Raw genomic sequence first — 16,666 nt, forward strand, 5'->3', positions numbered from 1 at the left:
GCATGAATCTTTTACTAATGCTACTACACTTTGGAATCGGAATGTTTTAGCGCATGCAGGAAAGAGTATACGAACTTCTGATCAGAGCAAGCGCAGAGCTCATGTCATATATACGATGATTCCAAAATCTCAATTGTCCTTCCGGATAACGCCAAATCGCATGTTCACTGCGAAATCGGGTATACTAATGGATGAATTCGTGTAGCACTTACTCGAATTCGCCTCTACCTTGCGACCTGCCTAAACGGGCAAACATCCACCCTGCCACCTACCCCTGTCGATAACATCACCCAAGCCTGTTAGTCTGCCGAGCTATGAGAACCAGGCTATCTCTACTATCTTCTTGAAAAATTCGAGGGGTATCCACGATGTCTAACTCGCAGTGGAAGCTCGTATTGGCCTTGGCTGCGGTAGTACACTTCCGTCTTTCGATGTCCCGTGTTGACGTCGGATGCGCAAGCTGGATCGTCATGGATAGGATTTTATAAGAGTGTCGGTGACGCACGCAAGATGGGTTTGAAGGGTTTTGTTCTATTCGTCATGCGTTTCAATCCGGCTGCGTTGAGCATCGCCCTGCTGGCGACTGTGAGTGCTCACGATGCGCATGAAGCTCTACTTGAGCGTGACCTAGCACCACCTGTTGCTGTCAACGATGGGAGCTATACCAACTGTGCAAGTGCAGCATGGCCGCCGTCGAACGTTGGTGTCGAACTTGTACCACAAGCGCCAACTGGAGAGGTCACAGCCATGCTGGACGAAATCAGCCCAGCGAACATTGAGGCCATCATCACCAAGTTGGTCTCATTTGGTACACGACACACCTTGGCCACCTTCAACAGCAGCACAAGAGGCATTCATGCTGCTCGCGACTGGATTGCATCAGAGATGAAGGTTTGGGCAGACGAAAGCGAAGGGAGAATGACTGTCGAAGTACAGAGCTACACACAGGGAATTGCGTCCAGAATTCCGTTTCCTGTGGTCATATCCAACGTCGTAGCTACTCATCAAAGGAAGCGAAACACCCGAGAAGGTCTATGTCATGACTCGGACATTACGACAGTCGTGTCACCAACATCCTGAACTACGAGGCGGATTCTCCTGGAGCAAACGACGATGCAAGTGGAACTGCCAGTTAGTAATTCCACATCCCGAAAACAATACTTCCCACTAATCCGACTAGTCGCCATGGAACTCGCCCGCATCCTTTCCAAACACCAGCCCAAGTCCACCATCATCCTCGCCGCCGTAGCCGGCGAAGAACAAGGCCTCTACGGCGCTGGCTACCTCGCCGGTACCCTCAAGAACTCCAGCACCAACGTCGAAGGTATGCTCAACTGCGACATCGTTGGCTCCTCGACTGGCGACCGTGGCCAAAAAGACCCCTTCACCATCCGCGCCTTCGCCCAAGGTCCCCCGCCCTCCGAATCCGCCGCAAAAGCCGCCCAGCGTCTGCAAATTGGCGGCGAGAACGACAGCCCCGCGCGAGAACTCGCTCGGTTTTCTGCCGAGGTGGCGGGGAATAACGCCACTGGCATGAACGTTGCGATTATATACCGTCTTGATAGGTTCCTGCGTGGTGGAGACCATACGCCGTTTTTGCAGAATGGGTTTCCGGCAATTAGGTATACGGAGCCGAATGAGAACTTTGCGCATCAACATCAGGATCTGAGGACGGAGAACGGGACGGTTTATGGCGACCTTATTGATTTCGTGGACTTTGATTACACAGCAAGAGTGGGCAAGGTTAACATGGCGACAATTTGGGCTTTGTCTGAGTCTCCGGGAATGCCGCGGAACGTCACTGTCGACACGACGGTTCTTGACAATGACACGAGGTTGAAGTGGATTGTTTCGAACCACACGAATGTTGCTGGGTATGAGGTTGTTTGGCGACCAGTTGCGAACAGTTTGTGGACGCATCAGGTTGATGTTGGCAAGGTTGGTAGTGTGACACTGCCGCTGAGTAAGGATAATGTTATCTTTGGTGTGCGTGCAGTGGGGACAAATGGATATAAAAGCCCGGCCGTGTATCCGTTTCCTGGTTGAGCGGGACTACCCAGTGTTGGGGGAATTTGACGAACTAGGTAGATAGTAGATATGGAAACATTAGTGTCAGTTTCATGTTACTTCTGAGTCTTGCTTTCGTCTTTTCCACTCAAGGGTATCCATGAGGGAGACTTGGGCTGGGAGAATGGAACCGATTGCGACAAAATCTTTCCATGCCATTGTACTACTAAGATTGTAAGTAGTTTCGACTTCAACTCAACTTGAAAGATACCTTCAAGTTTACTCACTCGCCACCACAACTTCCTCCAACCCCTTCTCACCCTCTCCCTTCCCCTCCAGCTTTTCCCTCAAACCCCTCAAAACGCTCGTCTCCCTCAACTCACCCTCCACTCCCAACATTCTCTTCGTAAGCTCATGATACCCCCTCTCCCCATTCTCTAAATCCATAAACCTACCACACTCACTATACACCAACTCGCCATGCCTCTTCTCGTCGGCCATCAGCAGCGTAACAGACCGCCCAACAACATCAGCGGATTGATAATTCCCCTCGCCAAGCGCTGAGATGACGGCTTGCGGGACGATGTTAGTAGCAGTCCAGGAGGGCGCGATGGCGTTGATGCGGATAGGGTGGGGGGATTGAGTGAGGTTGGGGGTCAGGGCGCGGAGGAGACCGAGAACGGCGTGTTTAGATGTTGCTGAGGGATATTTAGGAGCCAGTCAGGTTACGTCCATGGAAATGAATGCGTACTGTAATCCGTAGCCGGAAAGCGGGAGAAACTCGACGCCGAAGCAGTCATGACCACACTCCCTCCGTTGGGATTCTTCTTGAGGTAGAATATGCCTAGTTTGACTGTATACATGCAGCCTGTCAAATTAACATTGAGGGTATTTAGCTTTGGGGGTAGTAGATCTCCATTTTCATCCACGTCGTCTTCCATGAGGTTGATGGTTGGTGCGATGCCGGCGTTGGCAAAGACGTGGTTGATTTTGGTGTAGTGCTTTTCTGCGGCTTTGAAGAGCTCGACTTGGTCTTTCCAGGATGTCACGTCGACCTTTTGGAAGGGCACTGATGAGGCTTCGGGCTCTGGGAGATCGTTGACGTCGCTTGCGAAGACTTTGCCGCCGTGCTTGATTATCCTTCGGAGAGTTGCGAGACCTATGCCAGATGATGCGCCTACAGGGTCTCAGTGAGCTTGGAGGACCGACTCATGGAGGATTGTTTACCAGTGATTATTACCACTTGATCCTTGATACCTTCAAGGGCGCTGTCTGGGATCTCAAAGCTCGTCATGTTGAGCAACAGAAAATGGACTTTGCGAAGCTTGCTTTCAAATGTATACTGAATGTATGCCCGTGGGGCTAGGAATTGGAAGCACTTTCTCCGGGAGTGTAGTAATGAGGATATGGAGGCGAATGTACGCGGGCGCTAGTCATGATATAGCATTCGGAATTGTAATTCGAAGAGTAGTACTACCTAGGTAAGATCAACGTAAGCTCGGAACGTCTAGGCGTTCGACCCCGCATCTAGTGCACAGCATCTGTACTGCATGCAATTCGCCCATCACGTACTGCAGCATGCATGAGAAACAAAGAAAACCCAAGGACGCGCAATTCCGTCTCTGGTATGTCGAAATGAGCTGTACGGAGTTCCTTCGCCAAGCTCTTTCTAAGCCCTGGCAATTTCCATGAATGGTCTGACGAATTCTACACGCATAGTCAAGATCCCTGCACATGGTGTTGAGCAAAGTATACGATGGTCTTTCCTCGTCGGCTAATCTTTGGTTGTGATGCGGCGAGTAAGACAAACGCGCATAGTTTGAGAAAACAGACTGGGCCGATTGTGGTTCTTCCATATTCAAGGTATAGCCTAGCTACAATGAGACTGTATCTTCGCATTGGGGTGTGATACATTCTAACGGCTAATCCGCGTGGTGAAGCTTGACTTTTGATTCAGCAGGCCTGCCGATTCTTCTCATGCCACGCGCATCATGTACCTAGCGCGCTTATGCTGCAATGTTTGCCGTTTGCAGAAGCCAGAATACGAGCAAGATGGTAGCAGCGCGTGGCCAAGTCCATTCCCTGCGAATTCATCGCAAAACAGTGTGGCGTGCGACTGGCGCTACTGAGGGTCGATCGGAGCACGGGAGATGGGTAAGGGCACCGCGTTTATCTCAAGGGCATGGACAGGCCGTAGGTCGTAGGCACTCGTTGGCGACGTAAACGTATGTACTCATGAGCCTCAAGCACCTCCACCACCGCCTCCTCTTCCACGTCCTCGTCCACGGCCGCGCATGCCTCTGCCTCCCCGATCGCCGCGGTGCTCTCCTCGCTGATGCATGCCGCCTCGGCCACCGCGATTCGCCTGGTCCTTTACTTGCTGGTCCTTTACTACATCGACGATCTCGTCTGGCACTCGAAGGTATTTGATCTGTGATATGTTAGCGTTCCAACAATGTCCAAAAGACGGCTTTGATTCTTACTGTGCTGCCGCGCACGTAGATCTCCGGTAACCGCATGAACTTGTCACCGTCTGCGCTCGTTTGTACCACTTCCCTCAAGGTGAGGTTCATCCAGGTATCGCAATTGACGAGCAGTCCGTTGAGGGTCTCGCCGCTCTTCAACTCCACGAGCATAGGATGACCGGTCGCGGCCGTCAAGAGCCCTAAGGGAAGCTGCGGTTGTTGTCAATATCAAATCCCCGGTCCACGGCGTCGCATTGTGTATGACGTACCATATTGACTCTTCGACTGCCAGAGTAGGGAGTATTGTAGGACAGGCAGGAAAGTGCTATCAATCGCACACGAGAAACGGCCCAGCAACGAAGTCGAGAGCTGGGGTGGAGTTGTGCAGCGCGTGTGGGGTGTTTGGTCAAGCGTCGTGTATCGAATAATCGCGGAAGAGCTTGGACCATGCTTGGCGGACATTACTTCACGGGCGCGATTCACGATGATCAGACATATGTTGGTGATGACGTGACTCGAATACATCCTCTCTTCTTTGATGGCTCTTCTTTGTGTGTCAAGGGCACGGAGTATTTTGGACTTTTACCTTCATGCTCATTATCCATAACAGAATATGGTCTACCATCATGCTACTTTCCTGCTGGAATGTACATACAAGTTCTTCAATGCATCGTCTTCCTAATGGACATGCTACCTAGTCTCTACTTTTAATTATGCCATGCCTGGAAGATGGTATTCTCTATCGAATATGTTGCTGCGTGATCGAAGAGGAAGGAACGCCCCGGAAGCCACCAGCATCTCGATCTTGCCAGATAACCGTTTACACTATGCGCCAGGATCCTCAACCAACGGACCTCTAGCATCGCGTCTGCAGCGCCTTCTTGCACTATTGCTTCGTTTCACTGTTTCATCACATCGCATTCATGCGCGCACCTGAGTTGTGAGCGGCGCGGACGTCTAAGCCACGCTGACGGCAGCCACGGGGCCTTAAACCCTCCGGCCGCCCTTAAACACACCAACGCCCTTCAAACTGGTGCCTGATCCTGCTAGAGTTTGGAGACTTTGACCGCCCACTCCACTTCAGCGCCGCTCGTTGTGTGCGTCTTCGAGGTCGGATTGCGGGTTGTCTGCTGTTTTTGCTCTTCTTAATACTCGCTTCACTGCTCTCGCTGAACGATGCGGTCGCTGAGGTCCAAGTTCGTGTCCGCCTGTGCGCTCAGCATCGCCTCTGTCACTGCCGCTGTCCTACCTAGCCGCGCCGCGGACGTTCCTCGACCGGACGGAAAGCTCCTGCACTACGGTATGCTCCACCCTTATATGCATTCAGCTTTGCCATCTCCAGGCATCTGCTAAACTATTGCAGAATTTCAACACGACTACGCGCAAGCTACCTTCAGTGTCCCCTGCAACGGCTGTCTTGGCTCAGCACATGACACGGACCAGGATGACGAGTCTCTCGTAAGGCCGCTCCAGGCACCTAAAATAGTGACATCGTGCTCACGCGCTCCAGGTTTTGAGGTTCACAAGTCATGCCCAAGACGAAGCCTGCGGTTCTTCTAACATCACCTTGAATGGAGTGCAGCTGTCTCAAGAGTGGAACGGCGACTTCGCTACTGGCTCAGGCTCATACACCGCTGGAGGTACTACCGACGCTACACAGGATGACCTTTCTCTACAACGCGACTTGGATCTTGAGTGGAACTCTGCCTGTCTTCACGGTGACGAGGAGACAGACGAAGCAGCACAGGTCCTGACAGTCAGCATCAAAGCCATCGACGGCAAAGCCCTTATCATCCCCTCTGGATTTACAGTCTCTTTCAAGCAGCAAACATCACCTCCCTCTTTGCTCAGGTTCGAGTCTGTTCCCGACCGCTCTGCAAGTGACAAAGACGTAGCACAATACTGGCGTAATCCGCCTGCACACCTTCGTCTCGTCGCCAACGGAACCCTAGTCACACAAGACAGTACTGTCCTTGAGCAGTCACTAGAGAACGACCTCCGCGAGTTAAGAGAGCTTCAAGCAGAGCTTCGAAAACTCCAGCAGGCGATTGCAAACAAGAAGGATCGCATCAACTCACAGCTTCGGAAAGAGGTCAGTAGCCTCACGGACGAGATCAACGAGTGTGAAGGTCTCGCCTGTATATTCAAGGCCATTGCGCACAAAGCTCAAGGTGCCTTGAAAGACGCTGTTGAGCGTTGCAAGTCCAAGCAAATCAACGACATGGGTCGCCCAAGCCTGGACCTCTACGCGCCGGCCCACATCAATGCGGTGCAAAAGTCTGGTGGCTCAATCAAAGTTGAGACAATAAATGTGCAACCGTACGAGGAAGCTACCGATGAACTGCCACCACGTCCTACCAAGACATCGCCGTACATCATCGCTCTCGAGGTGACACTCAGCCTCCTTTGCTGTGGCTGCCTCATCGCGACTATCCGTCACAAGTGCAGCAGCCTTCGTACCCGCACCGAACGTGCCGCCGCTCGCGAGGAACGCGACACTGCCGCAGCATACCGTCGTGCAGCCCGACAGCACGCCTGGCGCAACTGGTGGCGCGGCAATTGGCGAAAAGACCCAAGAACGCATCGAAGACTACGAAGAGAAGCGCTCCCTCATCCAGTCGCAAGAGAGCGTCCTCGAAGACGCTATGCAAGCCGAAATCCGCCAACTGCGCGCTGCTCACGACGTAGTCAACGACCTCGTCCGCGGCGCCGAAGAAGGCAGGGCCCCGTGTAACTGCCATCACACATACCCGCCCTCCCTGGCGTCGACATACCCGCCCACCGTCATGTCGTCATGAGGCTCCGTCGCGCCCGCAATCCCGGACAGATAGCTTACCCAGCTACCGCTCGAATCCGCCCAGCGAGCCGCCAAACTACGAGTCCGAGGTCGACATGTCGGACATCGTCGCCAATGGCTTCAGGCAGTATACTTCGTCTACCATATCGGAGACGACGTCGCACTGGACGCCGGACAGTAGTGTTGTCGACGTTAGTCCGAGGCCAAGCGCGGAGACGCTGCGGTATCCGCAGAGCATTTTTACGTGCTCAGAGGACGAGGGGGAAAGTGATGTTGATTGAGGGGTAGAGGTTGTGCTGTGATGGCACGCCTACAACTTCTTCGACGTCTGCTTTGGCTGTTCATTCTACCGGCGATTCGCACACCTACTGCACTCAGCTATGCGATGGACCACGGATCCATCTGATACTACCGAGTAGCTCAGTATCCTCATTCCCAGCTTCCGAGTTGAAGGATAGGCGAGTAACCCTCTCCTTGTGAGAACGCACACTTAATTGCGTCTCTGCACACAACAGGCGTTTGGGCGCTCGTTTTCACTTGCTCTTTTTTCGCTTGTTCTCGACACTTCTACCAGCGGGACTGGGGCTTCTCGCGACTAATACTTTGCGCCCGATGTACAAACATGTCATTTTCATTCCGTTTCTTGCGCGGGAAGCTGGAGTTGTGGCAATGTTATGGTTGTACTTACATGTTATTTTGGTTCCTGTCCAAACGGGGTCATAGGAGAAAGCATATATCAAAAGACAATGCGGGATGCAAAAGTCTATAATATCATCATCAGTTCGAACACAACAGCTCTGCCATTTCGAATGGGGTCTTGATGCTTGAAGTTGATTCCTCGCCACAATTCTATATTGTACAAATGCCATGCTCATCTACATACATATAGTACAGCCCGTTCCACACCCTTATCTCCTCCTCAAATACCAGTTAAACGCCAACTGCCCCGTCTCAATGTGGAACGGCGTCGGCACCTCTGCCAGCCCAGGTCGTGCCACAGGATGTCTAAGATATACCGCCGCGCAGATATTCTGGTTGACTTCCAAGTACCGCGGTATGAAGGCGAACGCACTCATGTAGTCTCTAGGCCGCCAGGGCGTCGCATACGGTGCGGCTACGTTTCTCCGGTTCCACGCGCTTGTGTGCTCGGTCTCGAGGCGCAGCTTTTCAAAGGCGGAGCGCAGGCGCGCTTGGTCTTCTTGGGAGATCAGGGGCTCTGCATCCGCGGGGTCACGCGAGGATGACGGCGCGGAACGCGAAGCGATTTGCGTCTTCAGGAAGTCGAACTGGGTGTCGAGGGTGGAGATGGTTTCTGGGTTGGCGGTGCGCCAGAGGCCGATGGCTTTCTTGACGGATTGTCTGAAGGCGCGGAATTTCTGCTTGTCTTTTGCTTTCACGTCTTCGGCGAGGACGTCGTCGACTTGCTCCATGAGGGCCTGGAGTTGCTGCTTTAGCTCGTTGGGCGTGGGTTCTGCGCGGGTGCTTTCGGGGATGGAGGGCTTTGGGGCAGGCTTGACGGGGTTTTGTTCGCGCTCTTCAGCGCGGGCGGCAGCTTTCTCTTTGATGACTTTGCGGGCGCGGGTGGAGCGGGTTTTGGGGGCGCCGGTTGCGAACATGACGGAGGAGGGCTCGACTTGGAACATGTCGCCTGGGTTGAGCGAGTATCCTGGGTATACCATCTAGAAGCGATGTCAGTACGGGGAGCGGTATTTGAGGCCTGCCACACATGCCTTCTTGCCGTTGACCTTGACGAGGCCGTGGACAACGAATTGCCTCGCCTGCCGCACACTGCTCGCAAACAGTGCGCGGAAGATGGCAGTGTCTAATCGCCGCTCGAGCGGGTAGTATGTCATCTGCATGTACGGTGTCATGGGCGGCGTCCTCGTCTTGTCTTGCGAGTCTGCGCCCATTCCTCGCCCGGCACCTTGCTCGGAACCGTCATACTGTGCCAGATATTTGTGGTCCATGGGCACTACGGCGGGCAAATTCCTCTTGAACTGCCGCTTCCACTTCTTCTCACGTATGTGCTCGCCGTGGTATGCTCGCGTGGCCGCCTTGGCCGCCCATTTCTGCTGGAAGTATGTTTTGGTCGCGACATTGGGTGAGCGGAGCTGTGAGAGGGAATAGAGGGACCATCGTGACCAGTCCTGGCGGACATGCTACTGCCATCAGCGCCGCCCTTTCTCGTATACAGGACAATGACGTACCAGCTTCTTCAGCGAATGGAACCGTGGGTTTTTCCTAGGCATGGCGAATGTGGGAGGCGGTGCATGTGCGGTGACTGGCCGTCCTCTGAGTCCGCCGACAGTAGGTGACGGGCAAATCGTGAAATCTGGGGGTCCGAGCGTCGTCGGTTCCGAAAAAATGCTAGAGCTTCTCTCACTTCAAAAGCTCGTTCGTCCCCATCTTTTTCTCACCCGCAGCCGCGCCAGTACTAACACTTGAGAAAAAGTGTTCGAGTAGCTTCAAAGCTAATCCGCGACTCTAGATATACTATTCTCAACTATGGCCGACACCGAAAACGCTGCTTCGGCAGCCGCCAACCCCGCTGAGACGGCTAAGACTGAGAGCTCAGACGTTAAGCCCACCACGAGCACTGACGCCACCGTGAGCGACGCAAAGGCCGACGACTCCAAGGACAAGTCGGAAGCCGCTGGCGAAGAGAAGTGGGAGCTCAATGGCAACTCCAAGGACAAGGACGAGCGTCGCGGTGGTCGCAATGACCGCAACGGTCGCAACGACCGCTTCAACGACCGCCGTGATGGAGGCCGTGGACGAGGCCGTGGTCGCGGTGGCTTCAACAACAACACTAAGAAGTTCGTTGCGCATGCGCAGGTCTCTTTTTCCCTCGACTAACCTGATTCAATAGGCGCAACGAGGAATTCGACAACCTCCCCGAGACTGACGACCCTGTCGAGATTCGCAACCAGGTGAGATGCGCAGTGCGCTTGTCGCAAAACCCCCACTAACCGTGCGCAGGTCGAGTTCTACTTCTCCAACCACAACCTGGTCACTGACGAGCATTTGTTCACCGAGCTCGGCGGTCCTCTTAACCGCCCTGTCTCCATCAAGCATCTGTCCGACTTCAAGCGCATGCGTCGCTTCCGCCCGTACTCTGCCATTGTCGATGCGCTGCGCGAGAGCAACGACTTGATCGTCGTAGACGACGGTGAGTACAACGGAACCGGAAAGGAGGCAGTCAAGCGCAAGGAGCCTCTTGTTTGCCCCACCGAGGAAGGCGATGAGGAGCGCAAGCCCAGCACTCTCGATTACTTCTACCGCCTCAAGAAAGCGTCCTCGAACAAGATCGAGACTAGCGTCTACGTCAAGAACTTCGGCGAGCCTGAAAAGGCTGGCCAGATTGCGATTGAGCAGTTCTTCCGTCCCTACGGCGCAGTCATGGTCCGCAAGCGCCGTGATGCAGACGACAGCTGGAAGGGCAGCGTCTTCGTAGAGTTCGACTCTGAGGACTCTCAGAAGCAGTTCCTCGCCCTCGATCCCAAGCCCAAGTTTAACGGCAACGAGCTTACTGTCATGGGCAAGAAGGAGTACATCATCTGGAAGTGTGAGCAGAAGGGCATTGAGCCTAACTTCGAGGCCAGGAGGTGGGAGTCCAACGGCAACCGCAGCAAGGGCGACACCCGTGGGCGTGGCCGAGGCCGTGGACGCGGGCGTGGACGAGGAGGATTCGACGGCCGCGACCGTCGCGACCGCCGTGATCGTGACCGCTCCCCCCGCCGCCGACGTGACCGCAGCGGTTCAGCTGGCTCAGTCGACAGCCGTGACTGGAACGACCGCCGCGACCGCTTCCAGAAGGGCAAGGATGACCGCAGCAGCCGCAAAGAAGAGGACCGCAAGGAGGTCGAGCGCGATGGTCACGGTGTGCCCGTGGTCAAGGACACCCGTGGCGATGCCGACAAGGACGGTTCTAACAAGCGCAAGGCTGATGGCGATGACCGCGCCGACAGCCCCAAGAAGGGCAAGTTGGAGATCAAGCAGGACGAGTAAGCTCTTTCACTGGCTTTCATTGCATGATGCGGCGTTTTGGGTTTTCCAGTTCCTTGGTCGTTCTGACGATACCATCACGATTGGAAGGATTTCATAGCAAAAGTTTCTCTCAGATTCCATCGTCCGTTCGTATATAGGCGAATCGAATCTACGATGCTCTGCTTCGGCATGAGCTCATGAATGACACACTGCTCACCTACAATGCGAATCTCTTTATGATGTGAAGCAATATGGCCTTTCTTTTTGTGACTGACTACCCGCCCACCGAGCTCTACAACAAGGATCGCATCAATTTAACATAGACTCAACATGGCATAAATGTTTCGCGAAAAGAAGTAAATACACTGGAGCTAAAATAGCAAAGGAAAAAAAAAGAGCGTCCATGTGATTAAAACTAGCTTGATCATGAAATATCGAGTCCATGGCTGTCAGCCTCACGCAAAGGTTGTAGAGAGCGCCCATAATCTTGGAGTAGATAGCCGATTTAACAGTCTGTGCTGCTGCGCTCTGGATGTAAACACAATGACCGAAATCTTATCCATCGTAGTTTTTAAGCTGCGGAATAACTCGAGTCAAGGACCACGAAATAAAAGACCAGGCATTGAAATGCAAATGCGCACCTGAGGGTCCATGGCACCATGTCCTGCAATAGTTTGTATGTACATTTCGCGAATGATTCACGTCTGTAAGAACTCCATCTCGAACGACACGAGAGCCTGTATAGACTCATGATTACTAATGTGAAGCATCTCTAAAGACACACAGGCTTCGTAATGTGCGTCTCAGGTCGCTAGTTCAGAGCGAATAGACATGAAACGGGATTGATTAATCAAGCATTGGTGCATGAGCCGCTGGCCGAATTCTCCATTGATTTCGCGCCCTTGCTCTTCCGATGCTACCCAATTGAATGTGATTAGGCCGCGGCACTGTACTTGCGTAGACTCACCCGGTGACTCGAATGTTTGATGGGGAGTCATAGTCTCGATGACGAGCATATAAGTGAACCAGTTCCACTGAATGAAGGTATGAATACGGGTCGAAATACGTGATTTTGAACAAAAGGGCGGCAGAATGGCTGGTCGTGATGCGGGAAAGCGACCTTAACGTTGCCACTCCGGGCTAGCCTCAAGCGAGCACCTGCCCCGCCCCACCGCAAAAAACCTCGATCGTTCCTACTTGAAGTGCCCCCCCGCTCCTCCTCCCTCTCGACAGACGCGCCTCCACGGCTTATCAACTGAACGACTTCGTCTGCCTCTGAGCGTCGACTGCGCCAGAGACAAGCCCTCAACCCAACTCGCGTTCAGAACACCGAGTCCACCCCTCCCACTGCGGGGTACCAACAAATCTTCGAAAAGACAAATCAATCCAACACCGCCAAAATGGTCAAGTAAGTCGCCTTTGCGCATTGCTTCCGTCTTCGAACTCCCGGAGACTTTAGCTTTCGTAACAAATTTTTCAATGACAATTTTGCTAACAATGTCGCAGCTTCACGGTCGAGGAGGTACGTTCCGAGCACACATCGCCCGCCACATCCGATGAAATTGGCAAGAGATGAACACAGGATACTAACAGCGCCACAGATCCGTGGTCTCATGGACAACCCGGCGAACATCCGTAACATGTCCGTCATTGCCCACGGTAAGCGCAAAAATGATGCCCCGCACAATGATGAAGAACAGATAGCTGACATACCCCGCCACAGTCGACCACGGCAAGTCCACCCTCACCGACTCTCTCGTCCAGCGCGCTGGTATCATTTCCGCCGCCAAGGCCGGATCTGCGCGTTTCACAGACACCCGCGCTGACGAGCAGGAGCGTGGTGTGACCATCAAGTCCACCGCCATCTCCCTGTTCGCCCAGCTTCTCGACGAGGAGGACCTCAAGGACATTCCCGTCAAGACCGACAAGAACGAGTTCTTGATCAACTTGATCGACTCGCCTGGTCACGTTGACTTCTCATCTGAGGTCACTGCCGCTCTCCGTGTCACTGACGGTGCGCTCGTCGTCGTCGACACCATCGAAGGTGTGTGCGTCCAGACCGAGACTGTGCTCCGCCAGGCTCTTGGTGAGCGTATCAAGCCCGTTGTCATCATCAACAAGGTCGACCGTGCTCTTCTCGAGCTCCAGGTCTCCAAGGAGGACTTGTACCAGAACTTCTCCCGTGTCATCGAGTCCGTCAACGTCGTCATTGCCACCTACTTTGACAAGTCCCTCGGTGATGTCCAGGTGTACCCCGAGAAGGGTACCATTGCCTTCGGTTCCGGTCTGCACGGATGGGCTTTCACCATTCGCCAGTTCGCTTCCAAGTACGCCAAGAAGTTTGGTGTTGACAAGAACAAGATGATGGAGCGTCTCTGGGGTGACAGCTACTTCAACCCCAAGACCAAGAAGTGGACCAAGGTTGGCACTCACGAGGGTAAGCCCCTCGAGCGTGCTTTCAACCAGTTCATCCTCGACCCCATTTTCCGCATCTTCAATGTCGTCATGAACTTCAAGACCGACGAGATCCCAACTCTTCTCGAGAAGCTTGAGATTAAGCTCACCAGCGAGGAGAAGGACCTCGAGGGCAAGCAGCTCCTCAAGGTCGTCATGCGCAAGTTCCTTCCTGCCGCTGACGCTCTCCTCGAGATGATGGTTCTCCACCTTCCTTCTCCTGTCACTGCCCAGAAGTACCGTATGGAGACTCTGTACGAGGGTCCCCACGACGACGTCAACGCCATTGGTATCCGCGACTGCGATGCCAACGGTCCTCTCATGTTGTACGTCTCCAAGATGGTGCCCACTTCCGACAAGGGTCGTTTCTACGCTTTCGGTCGTGTCTTCTCCGGTACCGTCAAGTCCGGTCTCAAGGTCCGCATCCAGGGTCCTAACTACATCCCTGGAAAGAAGGAGGACTTGTTCATCAAGGCTATTCAGCGTACCATTCTCATGATGGGTCGTTTCGTCGAGCCCATTGAGAACGTGCCTGCCGGTAACATTCTCGGTCTCGTCGGTGTTGACCAGTTCTTGCTCAAGTCTGGTACTCTTACCACCAACGAGACTGCCCACAACCTCAAGGTCATGAAGTTTTCCGTCTCCCCTGTCGTTCGTCGTTCCGTCGAGGTCAAGAACGCCCAGGATCTTCCCAAGCTTGTCGAGGGTCTAAAGCGTCTTTCCAAGTCCGACCCTTGTGTCTTGACCTACATCTCCGACTCTGGTGAGCACGTCGTCGCCGGTGCCGGTGAGCTCCACTTGGAGATTTGCTTGAAGGATCTCGAGGAGGACCACGCCGGTGTTCCTCTCCGTGTCTCCGACCCCGTCGTGCAGTACCGTGAGACCGTCCGTGGTACCTCCAGCATGACTGCTCTGTCCAAGTCGCCCAACAAGCACAACCGTCTCTACGTTGTTGCTCAGCCTTTGGACGAGGAGGTCTCCGCCGCCATCGAGCAGGGCAAGATTGGTCCCCGTGACGATTTCAAGGCTCGTGCCCGTATCCTGGCTGATGAGCACGGCTGGGATGTCACCGATGCCCGTAAGATTTGGTGCTTCGGTCCTGAGACTACTGGTGCCAACTTGCTCGTCGACCAGACCAAGGCCGTTCAGTACCTGAACGAAATCAAGGATTCCGTCGTCTCTGGTTTCCAGTGGGCCACCAAGGAAGGTCCCGTTGCCGAGGAGCCCATGCGTTCTATCCGCTTCAACATCATGGATGTCACCCTCCACGCCGATGCTATCCATCGTGGTGGTGGTCAGATCATCCCTACTGCGCGTCGTGTCCTGTACGCCGCTACCCTCCTCGCCGACCCTGCTCTGCAGGAGCCCGTTTACCTGGTCGAGATCCAGGTTCCCGAGCAGGCTATGGGTGGTATCTACGGTGTGCTCACCCGCCGACGTGGTCACGTCTTCGAGGAGAACCAGCGTGTTGGTACTCCTCTGTTCAACATCAAGGCTTACCTGCCCGTCAACGAGTCCTTCGGTTTCACCGCCGATCTGCGATCAAACACTGCCGGACAGGCCTTCCCACAATTGGTCTTCGACCATTGGCAGGTTCTCCAGGGTGGATCGCCACTTGACGCCACCTCGCTGCCCGGAAAGATCGTCGCCGAGATGCGGAAACGCAAGGGTATCAAGGTCGAGGTTCCGGATGTTAACAACGTAAGTTACTCTAGTTTCAATTGCGTCAGTACACTTGCTAATCATCTTCGCAGTACTACGACAAGCTATAAAGGGAGGCTTTCAAAAGTGTTAGATTTCCTTTCCTCAGGCATTCGGAGCAATCGACAAGCATGGGCTCGCTCGAAGCCGCTGGTCGCTGCATGACACGCATGATTCCCTTTTAAGCGATCAGTAACAGTAAATGTCGGTTCGGGCGACGCGCCCTTGATCTAGTCGGCTTCTTGGGGCTTTGGACTCAAGAGACGGTAGTGATGATCTTTTCCTAGCTGTTCAGAGTGTAGTATAGTTAGAACAAATCAAGCTATATTGCACAAATCATTTGATAGACCATTGTTCGCTCTGCTGTAGGCCCATCTGCTGTTGCTTGTTCAGACTCTGTAACTCTGTATATCATCAACATTGAGCATATGACCACTGTGTCTGCAAGTGTGAAACAACTTTGTCTGTTGGTTTGCTGCCATGGCGATCATCAGCAGACCCCTGCTTATAGATATATGAGCAGCCATCAAGTCCACATCTGATGGACATCGACCGTTCATTACTTCGACATACATAATCCGCTCTCGCAGTATATTACTTCGGAGTTCTAGCCATTTGATGGGCATTTGGCACGGACCATGCCTAAGCTCGGTGCGTTTGTTCTTAACCCACGGTGTGAATGTAGTGGGGCTGATCTAATCATGTGAGCACGGGTTGGAGCTATGACCCCGCAGGCGCGCTAGTGAGCACGCGACTATGTGACGGCCTGCAGCATCGCAAAACAATCCACGCAATAAAACTACCCGAATCCAACCCGATCTTTCGCGGTCGCAGCTGCGTGTGATCTGATCGCAGCGCCGCCATGTTGCTCCGCGACGAGGACTCAGACGCATTCAGGGACTGGCTGTTGCCAAAAGTCGAGAAAATGTAAGTGCAGGCTATCCAAGCTCCAATGTTTGGCGCAACACTGACAGTGACAGCTGCGATGCCGACAGCGCCGTCCTAGCAGACTATGTGGTCGCGCTCGTTTCTGCGAATACTACTGAGGTATCCGATTAACATAAGATCTGAAACTAAAGTAACCCCAGCTAATCATAAAACAGAGAGGTCTCAAGAAAAACTGCCTCGAGAGTCTCGAAGACTTCCTGCAAGACAGTAAGTGTCGCATGTGCGCTCGCTGTGGGATGTATCGCTGACACTCACTAGACACGGCGCCTTTGGTAGACGATATTGTTAAAGCTATCAAGACTAGAGC

The 16,666-nt window shown here is 53.6% G+C and overlaps 8 protein-coding genes across 8 annotated transcripts in view; 5 read left to right on the forward strand and 3 right to left on the reverse strand.

Annotated features, from left to right (window-relative positions):
• Positions 1-368: 368 nt before the first annotated feature.
• SNOG_06032 (hypothetical protein) lies at positions 369-2,046 on the forward strand (the record flags this gene model as incomplete). The annotated part of the gene is made up of 3 exons (XM_001796368.1): positions 369-392; positions 415-891; positions 1,219-2,046. 3 exons carry the CDS (start codon positions 369-371, stop codon positions 2,044-2,046), a joined length of 1,329 nt encoding a protein of 442 aa, XP_001796420.1.
• Positions 2,047-2,286: 240 nt separating this feature from the next.
• On the reverse strand, positions 2,287-3,301 carry SNOG_06033 (hypothetical protein; the record flags this gene model as incomplete). The annotated part of the gene is made up of 3 exons (XM_001796369.1): positions 2,287-2,705; positions 2,816-3,166; positions 3,235-3,301. The coding sequence occupies 3 exons, from the start codon at positions 3,299-3,301 to the stop codon at positions 2,287-2,289; spliced, it is 837 nt and encodes a 278-aa protein (XP_001796421.1).
• Positions 3,302-4,249: 948 nt separating this feature from the next.
• On the reverse strand, positions 4,250-4,934 carry SNOG_06034 (hypothetical protein; the record flags this gene model as incomplete). Its single annotated transcript, XM_001796370.1, has 3 exons — positions 4,250-4,438; positions 4,491-4,672; positions 4,742-4,934. 3 exons carry the CDS (start codon positions 4,932-4,934, stop codon positions 4,250-4,252), a joined length of 564 nt encoding a protein of 187 aa, XP_001796422.1.
• A 714-nt stretch (positions 4,935-5,648) lies between these two features.
• Positions 5,649-7,270, forward strand: SNOG_06035 (hypothetical protein; the record flags this gene model as incomplete). The annotated part of the gene is made up of 4 exons (XM_001796371.1): positions 5,649-5,772; positions 5,836-5,930; positions 5,983-6,861; positions 6,980-7,270. The coding sequence occupies 4 exons, from the start codon at positions 5,649-5,651 to the stop codon at positions 7,268-7,270; spliced, it is 1,389 nt and encodes a 462-aa protein (XP_001796423.1).
• Positions 7,271-8,177: 907 nt separating this feature from the next.
• Positions 8,178-8,912, reverse strand: SNOG_06036 (hypothetical protein; the record flags this gene model as incomplete). The annotated part of the gene is made up of 1 exon (XM_001796372.1): positions 8,178-8,912. One exon carries the CDS (start codon positions 8,910-8,912, stop codon positions 8,178-8,180), a length of 735 nt encoding a protein of 244 aa, XP_001796424.1.
• An 862-nt stretch (positions 8,913-9,774) lies between these two features.
• On the forward strand, positions 9,775-11,277 carry SNOG_06037 (hypothetical protein; the record flags this gene model as incomplete). Its single annotated transcript, XM_001796373.1, has 3 exons — positions 9,775-10,085; positions 10,139-10,199; positions 10,249-11,277. The coding sequence occupies 3 exons, from the start codon at positions 9,775-9,777 to the stop codon at positions 11,275-11,277; spliced, it is 1,401 nt and encodes a 466-aa protein (XP_001796425.1).
• Positions 11,278-12,516: 1,239 nt separating this feature from the next.
• Positions 12,517-15,749, forward strand: SNOG_06038 (hypothetical protein). Its single transcript, XM_001796374.1, has 5 exons — positions 12,517-12,664; positions 12,763-12,778; positions 12,858-12,915; positions 12,980-15,411; positions 15,465-15,749. The coding sequence occupies exons 1-5, from the start codon at positions 12,657-12,659 to the stop codon at positions 15,480-15,482; spliced, it is 2,532 nt and encodes an 843-aa protein (XP_001796426.1). The 5' UTR covers positions 12,517-12,656; the 3' UTR covers positions 15,483-15,749.
• A 482-nt stretch (positions 15,750-16,231) lies between these two features.
• The window catches only part of SNOG_06039 (hypothetical protein), a gene marked incomplete at its 3' end in the record, with an annotated part of 2,587 nt that continues 2,152 nt past the window's right edge, over positions 16,232-16,666 (forward strand). Inside the window, exons 1-4 of the mRNA XM_001796375.1 lie at positions 16,232-16,338; positions 16,392-16,458; positions 16,515-16,566; positions 16,618-16,643. Coding sequence (XP_001796427.1) covers positions 16,274-16,338; positions 16,392-16,458; positions 16,515-16,566; positions 16,618-16,643 — 210 coding nt within the window. The 5' untranslated portion in view covers positions 16,232-16,273. The remainder of the gene's footprint in view (positions 16,339-16,391; positions 16,459-16,514; positions 16,567-16,617; positions 16,644-16,666) is intronic.

This window comes from Parastagonospora nodorum (genome assembly GCF_000146915.1).
Source record: "Parastagonospora nodorum SN15 chromosome Unknown scaffold_8, whole genome shotgun sequence".
Lineage (NCBI taxonomy): Eukaryota > Fungi > Ascomycota > Dothideomycetes > Pleosporales > Phaeosphaeriaceae > Parastagonospora > Parastagonospora nodorum.

Coding starts and splice junctions, on each gene's coding strand:
- SNOG_06038 (XM_001796374.1), top strand. Junction 12,916..12,979: donor CATGTCCGTCATTGCCCACG/GTAAGCGCAAAA, acceptor ACCCCGCCACAG/TCGACCACGGCAAGTCCACC.